Here is a 12162-nt window from a genome sequence, read left to right as displayed (position 1 = left end):
ACCTCTCCTCTAGGTGTAGAGGATGCCCCCTGTCTATGGTGATGGTAGAACCACCTCTCCTCTAGGTGTAGAGGATGCCCCCTGTCTATGGTGATGGTAGAACCACCTCTCCTCTAGGTGTAGAGGATGCCCCTGTCTGTGGTGATGGTAGAACCGCCTCTCCTCTAGGTGTAGAGGATGTCCCCTGTCTATGGTGATAGTAGAATCTCCTCTAGGTGTAGAGGATGCCCCCTGTCTATGGTGATGGTAGAACCACCTTTCCTCTAGGTGTAGAGGATGCCCCCTGTCTACGGTGATGGTAGAACCTCCTCTCCTCTAGGTGTAGAGGATGCCCCCTGTCTATGGTGATGGTAGAACCTCCTCTCCTCTAGGTGTAGAGGATGCCCCCTGTCTATGGTGATGGTAGAGCCTCCTCTTCTCTAGCCCAGCCCCATTGCAGCCATGGAGCATACACAGGCAAGTGCCGGAGCCCAGAGCTGCTCGGCGCGGGAATCCCACAACAAGCTGTACACAAGAAATCCATGGGGCGATGGGCTTTATATAAAATAATTGTGCAGGGGTTGTTTGTGATGATGAACTAGGGGATATTCAGATATCAGAAGAAAGATAAGCACTCACCAATTAGTGCAAGAGTCCTTTATTCTAAGTGCAAGGTACAGGGAAGGTGCAGGGCCTGGCGATGGGCCGTTTCGCGCTCACAGATGCATCATCGAGCCAATGAACAGCCATTGGCAGGTCAATGGCTCGATGATGCGCCTGTGAGCGCGAAACAGCCCATCGCCAGGCCCCGCACGTTCCCATTCTTCTGATATCTGAAGCTTTGTAGGACTGTTTATCGTTAGCGGAGCACCACCATTGTGCCGCCACATAGTAGTTCTATGTTTTGGACTGTGTCCGTGTCCGCTTTGGCTGCCCTTTCTTAGAGATTAGTGGATAGTGCCGAGTACTTCTGCTCTAGTTTGTCGCAAACTAGGGAATATTTTAAGGAACAGGAGACTGGTTTAATTTTTTAAATTTTAATGCCACCACGTGAGTTCACTGCAAAAGGGCCCACTGAGGCTCTGTCGCCCAGGGTCCTGCTGAAATCTGGAGCCGACGCTGCCTCAAGGTGTAGAGGATGCCCCCTTGTCCTGTCCACAGGCCTAAGCCTATGTTCGGAGCTTTCCTGGGACAAGCGGATTCCTCATCACTCGTCGCTTACGTTGCAGCTCCTGATGTTTTGTAGGAAAATGACGACAAGAGAAAAAGGACTGAGTTGGACTAAGGTGAGTATTTTTTAATGTATTTTTTATTGTATTGGTACCCTGTAACTTTTGGGCATGGTGATGGTTACATGAATTAAAGGGGACACAGAGTCTTGACTACTATCTTGGAGGGAAACTTGTGACTTATCTACTATTTATGGACACTGAGCCTTGGCTACGATGGAGGGGGCTGTGAATTTGCTACTGTGGTGGGAACTGTGGTTTGGCTTCTGTAGGAGGTGCATGTGATTATTGGCTACTTTGGGCCACTGTAACTATTGGCTATTGTAGGGGCAACTGTGACTGTTGGCTACTGTGGAGTAAACTGTATGTTATGGATGTTATGGGCCCTGTGACTATATTGGCTACTGTGGTTGGGGCCCCTGTGCCTATATTGGCTATTATGGGTGCACTGTGACCATATGGGCTACAGTGGGTGCACAATGACTATATTCGCTAATTTGGCTACTGTGCGGGCAACTATATTGACTACTGTGGGTGGGGCCCCTGTGACTATATTGGTTACTATGGGAGCAGTGTTACTTGACTACTGTGAGGAATATTTCACTATATTGGCTGCTGTAATGGCACTGTTACTATATTGGCTACTTTGGGGGCACCATTACTATATATGATACAGTGGTGGCACAGCTAATTTATTGGCTGCTGTGAGGGCACCATTACTATATTGGCTACTATTGGCACTATTGTTACTATATTTGGTACTGTTGGGACACTGTGACTATATTTGGCACTGTGGGAGCATGGTTTCTATATTGGCTACAGTGCAGAGCACTAGTACTAAATTGGCTACTGTGGCGGCACTGTGACTTTATTGGCTATTGTGGGGGAACTGTTACTCCATTGAATATGGTGGGGGCACCATTTCTATATTGGCTACAGCTGTGGTACTGGTACAAAATTGACTACTGTGGTGGCACTGTGGCAATATTGGCATAGTGGTGGGGAGTGCCCGCAGAGGTCAAGTGAGGCCAGTGGTGGGGAGTGCCCGCAGAGGCCAAGTGAGGCCAGTGGTGGGGAGTGCCCGCAGAGGTCAAGTGAGGCCAGTGGTGGGGAGTGCTTGCAGAGGTCAGGTGAGGCCAGTGGTGGGCAGTACTCACAGGTGGGGTCAGTGGTGTGCTGTACCTTCAGAGGTCTGGTGAGAACAGTTGTGAGCATTGCCTGCAGAGGTTAAGTGAGGCCAGTGGTGTAGAGTACCAGCAGAGGTCAGGTAAGTTTAGCGGTGTGGAGTCTTTTATGTCTCCCAGCTCAGGGGAAACAGTCAGCAAGACTAACATTTTGCTGGACGTCTGGTGGTTCCTGATCTATTTTAATCTTCGTTGATGTGTCAGGGCCGGCGGTGGTCATGCCTTATCCTCTTCCTCCTCGTAGTACTTCCCACCACTCACACAGGTGACACATCTCTTGTATAGGAGCACCATGCGGTTCTGCATGAGTTTGAAGGCCATGCAGATGATGGCCATGCCCAGCACTGTGTACACCGACAGCAGCAGGAAGAAGTTTGGGTGCTCAGGGAAGACATCGCCAAACCCAATAGTGGTGAGTGTGATGAAGCAGAAGTAGAAGGCATCCAGGACACTCCAAGCCTCCCACTGCCGTAATATCACAGCCCCCAGCATGATGAAGGCCATCACCACCACGATGATGACCAGGATGGGCACGTCCAGCTGGTCCAGCTCCTCCCCCAACTTATCAAAGTTCAGTAGTGCGGGGTGGGGGCTGTGCTTAATCTCTAACTCGGGGCAGGAGTAACACCTGATGAAGGGGCCCTTCTTGGGTAAAACCTGTAGATTGTCCTTCATAATCAGGAGCTCAAAGATGTTGAGGTTCCTGAGCTGTAAGTAGCTGTCCTTCACAGGCGCCTGGGTCTTCAGGATGTCGGTCAGGCTCAGCGGCTCCTTGATGGACACTTGGCTGTCCAGGGTTGACCTGGGGCTGGACCTCTTGGAGCGGAGGCTACAGAACAGCTTCTCTCGGAAACTTCTCTGCCAGAGGTCTCGAATGGAGTTATAAGTCCTGGACATGAAGACCGCCAGGATGTCCCCAAGGTCTGCCAGTAGCAGCAGCATTAGGGGGATACCAATGGCGGCATAAATCATGGTGACCACCCGGCCCAGATTAGTGATGGGGGCCATGCGGCCGTAACCTGGGGGACAGACAAGGCAAATACATCACACAACTCGGATACCATATACAGGAGGAGCCATGGGATTCATGTCACACTAGGGGTTTCATGTCATGTGATATCACACCAGGGTCTTGTTATATATCAAAACTAGTACTAATGATAATCTATTAATTATCTAATAATTAGCAGCCAAACACACTGAACTCTGGGTACTCATGATTGTCACAATGGGGGTTTTATGATTGATTTTACACTGGCGGTCTGGTTTAGTGATGTGGTGATGTCACAGTGGGGGTCTTGGGCGAGTGATGTCACAGTGGGGGTCTTGGGCGAGTGATGTCACAGTGGGGGTCTTGGGCGAGTGATGCCACACTGGGGGTCTTGGGCGAGTGATGCCACACTGGGGGTCTTGGGCGAGTGATGCCACACTGGGGGTCTTGGGCGGGTGATGTCACACTGGGGGTCTTGGGCGAGTGATATGATGTCACACTGGGGGTCTTGGGCGAGTGATGTCACACTGGGGGTCTTGGGCGAGTGATATGATGTCACACTGGGGGTCTTGAGCGAGTGATATGATGTCACACTGGGGGTCTTAGGCGCGTGATGTCACAATGGGCGTCTTGGGCATGTGATGTCACAGTGGGGGTCTTGGGCGAGTGATATGATGTCACACTGGGGGTCTTGGGCGCGTGATGTCACAATGGGCGTCTTGGGCATGTGATGTCACAGTGGGGGTCTTGGGCGAGTGATATGATGTCACACTGGGGGTCTTGGGCGCGTGATGTCACACTGGGGGTCTTGGGCATGTGATGTCTCAGTGGGGGTCTTGGGCGAGTGATATGATGTCACAGTGGGGTCTTGGGCGTGTGATGTCACACTGGGGGTTAGATCACATTGGGGAGACCCCTATCTTTAGCACCACTCACCTATTGTACTGAACACAGTGAAGCTGAAGAAAAGGGAAGTGTAGAACGTCCACTCCATGGTCGCGCTATTAAACAGCTCGATCAGATCCCGAGAGCGAGACTTGAATTCTTCTAAAGATGAAGGAGGAAGGAGCAATTATGAAATCTAACCCTGGAAATCTGCCATTAAAACCCATCCTGATAAACCAGGGACATTACTCATAGATCCAGGCACCGGAACTATCTTCTTATATTTGTTACCATGGCCTCCTTCCTTCTAAAATCAACTTTTACATTTATGCTAATGAGCCAATAGGGCCCTGATAATTATAAAAGTTGATTTTAGAAGGAAGGAGGGCATCTAAAACAAATTTAAGAAAATTACCGCAGTTACTGTGCCAGGATCTATAAGTAATGTCCCAGGTTTATCAGGATGGATTTCGATGGCAGATTTCCTTTAAGGATTCCAGTGGGATTGACCACCAGACTGGAAGAGATTTAGTTCCATCTCCAACTTGTACAATTTCAAGTAGTAATTCAGTGTTAAAAAATCCCATTTACGCTAACACCACCAATTCGATGGAGTAGGTATCTGCAATGTGCATCATATGTATGTCTGTGTGTGTAACCCAATGGTTTTGTTTATTTGGGATGGAATTAGAAATAATCTCCCACGACCCTAGTATCTCCAAATGTCAAAGCGCTTATAATCAGGAACAAACACCGCGTGTCCTGCATTGTGTGTATGTATTGTGGTGCTCATTCCCAATTGCATGTATTTCGGGGGGGGGGGGGGGGGAGACATAGAAGCCTGGGTATTATTCACAAATCAGTGCATTATAATAGCAAGTAGAGCTGATAACAGAGAGTAATAGATTGTATCCTCCCCTGTACAGTCTCCTCTCCCCGGGATGTAATGGCTGATAACAGAGAGTAATAGATTGTATACCCCTGTACTGTCTCCTCACCCCAGGATGAAATGGCTGATAACAGAGAGTAATAGATTGTATCCCCCCTGTACAGTCACCTCTCCCCGGGATGTAATGGCTGATAACAGAGAGTCATAGATTGTATCCCCCCTGTACAGTCTCCTCTCCCCGGGATGTAATGGCTGATAACAGAGAGTAATAGATTGTATCCCCCCTGTACAGTCTCCTCTCCCTGGGGTGTAATGGCTGATAACAGAGAGTAATAGATTGTATCCCCCCTGTACAGTCTCCTCTCCCCTGGATGAAATAGCTGATAACAGAGAGTAATAGATTGTATCCCCCTGTACAGTCTCCTCTCCCCGGGATGAGATGGCTGATAACAGAAAGTAATAGATTGTATCCCCCCTGTACAGTCTCCTCTCCCCGGGATGTAATGGCTGATAACAGAGAGTAATAGATTGTATCCCCCTGTACTGTCTCCTCTCCCCGGGATGTAATGGCTGATAACAGAGAGTAATAGATTGTATCCCCCTGGACGGTCTCCTCTCCCCGGGATTTAATGGCTGATAACAGAGAGTAATAGATTGTATCCCCCCTGTACAGTCTCCTCTCCCCGGGATGTAATGGCTGATAACAGAGAGTAATAGATTGTATCCCCCCTGTACAGTCTCCTCTCCCCGGGATGGAATGGCTGATAACAGAGAGTAATAGATTGTATCCCCCTGTACAGTCTCCTCGAGATGTAATGGCTGATAACAGAGAGTAATAGATTGTATCCCCCCCCCCCCCCCCCCGTACAGTCTCCTCTCCCCGGGGTGTAATGGCTGATAACAGAGAGTAATAGATTGTATCCCCCTGTACAATCTCCTCTCCCCAGGATGTAATGGCTGATAACAGAGAGTAATAGCTTGTGCCCCCCCTGTACAGTCTCCTCTCTCCCTGGGATGTAATGGCTGATAACAGAGAGTAATAGATTGTATCCCCCCCCCCCCCCCCCCTGTACAGTCTCCTCTCCCCAGGATGTAATGGCTGATAACAGAGAGTAATAGATTGTATCCCCCCCCCCCCCCCTGTACAGTCTCCTCTCCCCAGGATGAAATGGCTGATAACAGAGAGTAATAGATTGTATCCCTCTGTACTGTCTCCTCTCCCCGGGTGACATGGCTGATAGCAGGGAGCAGTAGCTGTACACCGGGTCTCACCGCTGCTCACGTCGGATCGGGACAGGTTCCACATCTGGTCCAGTACATGGTTCTGGCGGATGGTCTGGTTGTACGCCGTCTGCTCCAGGTAGTAGAAGGTGAGGGCTCCGAGGACACTATAGAGCATTAGGGAGCAGACCAGGCAGAGATGCGGGAAGAGGATCCAGAAGAGCCGGAGCAGCTGCGCACCGCACCTCCGCTCCCGGGACATGATGGAGGAATGACTGCAGGGAGAGGTCCGGCTCCCCCCGTACAGAACCCTCCCAGCGGAGCAGAGCACTCAACTAAAGTGCACCGGAACAGCCTATCGATCCACAGAGAAAGAAGCCAACATCATCCCCACTGCTGCTGTATCTAATCCTATCCTGTGTGATACTGTCTGCTGAGCTGTGTATCTAATCCTTTCCTGTGTGATACTGTCTGCTGAGCTGTGTATCTAATCCTATCCTGTGTGATACTGACTGCTGAGCTGTGTACCTAATCCTATCCTGTGTGGTGCTGTCTGCTGAGCTCCTGTATCTAATTCTATCCTGTGTGATACTGACTGCTGAGCTGTGTATCTAATCCTGTGATACTGGTAAGAGGAGAAGGGATACGATGGGGACAGGTGATGGGAGAAGGGACAGGATGGGGACAGGTGAGAAGAGAAGGGACAGGATGGGGACAGGTGAGGGGAGAAGGGACAGGATGGGGACAGGTGAGGGGAGAAGGGACAGGATGGGGACAGGTGAGGGGAGAAGGGACAGGTGAGGGGAGAAGGGACAGGATGGGGACAGGAGAACGGACAGGATGGGGACAGGTGATTGGAGAAGGGACAGGATGGGGACAGGTGAGAAGAGAAGGGACAGGATGGGGACAGGTGAGAGGAGAAGGGACAGGTGAAGGGAGAAGGGATATGATGGGGACAGGTGAGAAGAGAAAGGGTTGGATAGGGACAGGTGAGAGGAGAAGGAGAAGGGATAGGATGTGGACAGATGAGAGAAGGGACAGGATGGGGACAGGTGAAGGGAGAAGGAATAGGATGTGGACAGGTGAGAGGAGAAGTGATATGATGGGTACAGGTGAGAGAAGAAGGGATAGGATGGGAAACGGTGAGGGGAGAAGAGATAGGATGGGGACAGGTGAGAGGAGAAGGGATAGGATGGGGACAGGTGAGAGGAGAAGGGATAGGATGTGGACAGATGAGAGAAGGGATAGGATGGGGGACAGGTGAAGGGATAGGATGGGGACATGTGAGAAGAGAAGGGATAGGATGGGGACAGGTGAAGGGAGAAGTGATAGGATGGGTACAGGTGAGGGAAGAAGGGATAGGATGGGGACAGGTGAGAGAAGAAGGGACAGGATGGGGACAGGTGATGGGAGAAGGGACAGGATGGGGACAGGTGAGAAGAGAAGGGACAGGATGGGGACAGGTGATGGGAGAAGGGACAGGATGGGGACAGGTGATGGGAGAAGGGACAGGATGGGGACAGGTGAGGGGAGAAGGGACAGGATGGGGACAGGTGAGGGGAGAAGGGACAGGATGGGGACAGGTGAGGGAGAAGGGACAGGATGGGGACAGGTGATGGGAGAAGGGACAGGTGAGAAGAGAAGGGACAGGATGCGGACAGGTGAGAAGAGAAGGGACAGGATGGGACAGGTGAGAGGAGAAGGGACAGGATGGGGACAGGTGAGAGGAGAAGGGACAGGGTGGGGACAGGTGAGGGGAGAAGGGATAGGATGGGGACAGGTGAAGGGAGAAGGGACAGGATGGGGACAGGTGATGGGAGAAGGGACAGGATGGGGACAGGTGAGAAGAGAAGGGACAGGATGGGGACAGGTGATGGGAGAAGGGACAGGATGGGGACAGGTGATGGGAGAAGGGACAGGATGGGGACAGGTGAGGGGAGAAGGGGACAGGATGGGGACAGGTGAGGGGAGAAGGGACAGGATGGGGACAGGTGAGGGGAGAAGGGACAGGATGGGGACAGGTGATGGGAGAAGGGGACAGGTGAGAAGAGAAGGGACAGGATGGGGACAGGTGAGAAGAGAAGGGACAGGATGGGGACAGGTGAGAGGAGAAGGGACAGGATGGGGACAGGTGAGAGGAGAAGGGACAGGGTGGGGACAGGTGAGGGGAGAAGGGATAGGATGGGGACAGGTGAAGGGAGAAGGGATAGGATGGGGACAGGTGAGAAGAGAAGGGACAGGATGGGGACAGGTGAGAGGAGAAGGGACAGGATGGGGACAGGTGAGAGGAGAAGGGACAGGATGGGGACAGGTGAGAGGAGAAGGGACAGGTGAGGGGAGAAGGGATAGGATGGGGACAGGTGAAGGGAGAAGGGATAGGATGGGGACAGGCGAGAAGAGAAGGGATAGGATGGGGACAGGTGAGAAGAGAAGGGGCAGGATGGGGACAGGTGAGGGGAGAAGGGATAGGATGGGGACAGGTGAGAGGAGAAGGGACAGGATGGGAAAAGGTGAGGGGAGAAGGGATAGGATGGGGACAGGTGAGAGGAGAAGTGATAGGATGGGGACAGGTGAGAGAAGAAGGGACAGGATGGGGACAGGTGAAGGGAGAAGGGATATGATGGGGACAGGTGAGAAGAGAAAGGGTTGGATAGGGACAGGTGAGATGGGAAGGGAAAGGATGTGGACAGATGAGAGAAGGGACAGGATGGGGACAGGTGAAGGGAGAAGGGATAGGATGTGGACAGGTGAGAGAGGAAGGGATAGGATGGGTACAGGTGAGAGAAGAAGGGATAGGATGGGAAAAGGTGAGGGGAGAAGAGATAGGATGGGGACAGGTGAGAGGAGAAGGGATAGGATGTGGACAGATGAGAGAAGGGATAGGATGGGGACAGGTGAAGGGATAGGATGGGGACATGTGAGAAGAGAAGGGATAGGATGGGGACAGGTGAAGGGAGAAGTGATAGGATGGGTACAGGTGAGGGAAGAAGGGATAGGATGGGGACAGGTGAGAGAAGAAGGGACAGGATGGGGACAGGTGATGGGAGAAGGGACAGGATGGGGACAGGTGAGAAGAGAAGGGACAGGATGGGGACAGGTGAGGGGAGAAGGGACAGGATGGGGACAGGAGAAGGGGACAGGATGGGGACAGGTGAGAAAAGAAGGGACAGGATGGGGACAGGTGAGAAGAGAAGGGACAGGATGGGGACAGGTGAGAGGAGAAGGGACAGGATGGGGACAGGTGAGAGGAGAAGGGACAGGGTGGGGACAGGTGAGAGGAGAAGGGACAGGGTGGGGACAGGTGAGGGGAGAAGGGATAGGATGGGGACAGGTGAAGGGAGAAGGGATAGGATGGGGACAGGTGAGAGGAGAAGGGACTGGATGGGGACAGGTGAGAGGAGAAGGGACAGGATGGGGACAGGTGAGAGGAGAAGGGACAGGGTGGGGACAGGTGAGGGGAGAAGGGATAGGATGGGGACAGGTGAAGGGAGAAGGGATAGGATGGGGACAGGTGAAGGGAGAAGGGATAGGATGGGGACAGGTGAGAGGAGAAGGGACAGGATGGGGACAGGTGAGGGGAGAAGGGATAGGATGGGGACAGGTGAGAGGAGAAGGGACAGGATGGGAAAAGGTGAGGGGAGAAGGGATAGGATGGGGACAGGTGAGAGGAGAAGTGATAGGATGGGGACAGGTGAGAGAAGAAGGGACAGGATGGGGACAGGTGAAGGGAGAAGGGATATGATGGGGACAGGTGAGAAGAGAAAGGGTTGGATAGGGACAGGTGAGATGGGAAGGGAAAGGATGTGGACAGATGAGAGAAGGGACAGGATGGGGACAGGTGAAGGGAGAAGGGATAGGATGTGGACAGGTGAGAGAGGAAGGGATAGGATGGGTACAGGTGAGAGAAGAAGGGATAGGATGGGAAAAGGTGAGGGGAGAAGAGATAGGATGGGGACAAGTGAGAGGAGAAGGGATAGGATGTGGACAGATGAGAGAAGGGATAGGATGGGGACAGGTGAAGGGATAGGATGGGGACATGTGAGAAGAGAAGGGATAGGATGGGGACAGGTGAAGGGAGAAGTGATAGGATGGGTACAGGTGAGGGAAGAAGGGATAGGATTGGGACAGGTGAGAGAAGAAGGGACAGGATGGGGACAGGTGATGGGAGAAGGGACAGGTGATGGGAGAAGGGACAGGATGGGGACAGGTGAGGGGAGAAGGGACAGGATGGGGACAGGTGAGGGGAGAAGGGACAGGATGGGGACAGGAGAAGGGACAGGATGGGGACAGGTGATGGGAGAAGGGACAGGTGAGAAGAGAAGGGACAGGATGGGGACAGGTGAGAAGAGAAGGGACAGGATGGGGACAGGTGAGAAGAGAAGGGACAGGATGGGGACAGGTGAGAGGAGAAGGGACAGGATGGGGACAGGTGAGAGGAGAAGGGACAGGGTGGGGACAGGTGATTGGAGAAGGGATAGGATGGGGACAGGTGAAGGGAGAAGGGATAGGATGGGGACAGGTGAGAGGAGAAGGGACAGGATGGGGACAGGTGAGAGGAGAAGGGACAGGATGGGGACAGGTGAGAGGAGAAGGGACAGGGTGGGGACAGGTGAGGGGAGAAGGGATAGGATGGGGACAGGTGAAGGGAGAAGAGATAGGATGGGGACAGGCGAGAAGAGAAGGGACAGGATGGGGACAGGTGAGAAGAGAAGGGACAGGATGGGGACAGGTGAGGGGAGAAGGGATAGGATGGGGACAGGTGAGAGGAGAAGGGACAGGATGGGAAAAGGTGAGGGGAGAAGGGATAGGATGGGGACAGGTGAGAGGAGAAGTGATAGGATGGGGACAGGTGAGAGAAGAAGGGACAGGATGGGGACAGGTGAAGGGAGAAGGGATATGATGGGAACAGGTGAGAAGAGAAAGGGTTGGATAGGGACAGGTGAGATGAGAAGGGAAAGGATGTGGACAGATGAGAGAAGGGACAGGATGGGGACAGGTGAAGGGAGAAGGGATAGGATGTGGACAGGTGAGAGGAGAAGTGATATGATGGGTACAGGTGAGAGAAGAAGGGATAGGATGGGAAAAGGTGAGGGGAGAAGGGATAGGATGTGGACAGGTGAAGGGAGAAGGGATAGGATGGGGACAGGTGAGAAGAGAAGGGATAGGATGGGGACAGGTGAAGGGAGAAGTGATAGGATGGGTGCAGGTGAGGGAAGAAGGGATAGGATGGGGACAGGTGAGAGAAGAAGGGATAGGATGGGAAAAGGTGAGAGGAGAAGGGATAGGATGAGGAGAGGTGAGAGGAGAAGGGATAGGATGGGAACAGGTGAAGAGAGAAGGGATATGATGGGGACAGGTGAGAAGAGAAGGCATTGGATAGGGACAAGTGAGTGGGGAAGGGAAAGGATGGGAAAAGGCGAGGGGAGAAGGGAAAGGATGGGAACAGGTGAGGGGAGAAGGGAAATGGATAGGGAACAGGTGAGGGGAGAAAGGATAGGATAGGGACAGGTAAGAGGGGAAGGGATAGGATGGGGACAGGTGAGAAGGGGTTGGATAGGGACAAGTGAGTAGGGAAGGGAAAGGATGGGAAAAGGTGAGGGGAGAAGGGAAAGGATGGAAAAAGGTGAGGGGAGAAGGGATAGGATGGGGACAGGTGAGAGAAGACGGGATAGGATGGGGAGAGGTAAGGTGAGAAGAGAAGGGATAAGATGGGGACAGGTGAGAGGAGAAGGGACAGGATGGGGACAGGTGAAGGGAGGCGGGGTTGGATAGGGACAGGTGAGA

The 12162-nt window shown here is 52.6% G+C and overlaps 1 protein-coding gene across 1 annotated transcript; it reads right to left on the bottom strand.

Annotated features, from left to right (window-relative positions):
• Nucleotides 1-1127: 1127 nt before the first annotated feature.
• KCNK18 (potassium two pore domain channel subfamily K member 18) lies at nt 1128-6640 on the bottom strand. Its single transcript, XM_072129429.1, has 3 exons — nt 6430-6640; nt 4320-4430; nt 1128-3411 (listed from the first exon to the last, which is right to left on the bottom strand). Exons 1-3 carry the CDS (start codon nt 6638-6640, stop codon nt 2609-2611), a joined length of 1125 nt encoding a protein of 374 aa, XP_071985530.1. The 3' UTR covers nt 1128-2608.
• Nucleotides 6641-12162: the final 5522 nt, after the last annotated feature.

The sequence above is a fragment of the Engystomops pustulosus genome, chromosome 11 (genome assembly GCF_040894005.1).
Source record: "Engystomops pustulosus chromosome 11, aEngPut4.maternal, whole genome shotgun sequence".
NCBI classification, from domain to species: Eukaryota; Metazoa; Chordata; class Amphibia; order Anura; family Leptodactylidae; genus Engystomops; species Engystomops pustulosus.
The sequence above is the reverse complement of the archived record's forward strand: the minus strand, read 5'-3'. Positions and strand labels throughout refer to the sequence as shown.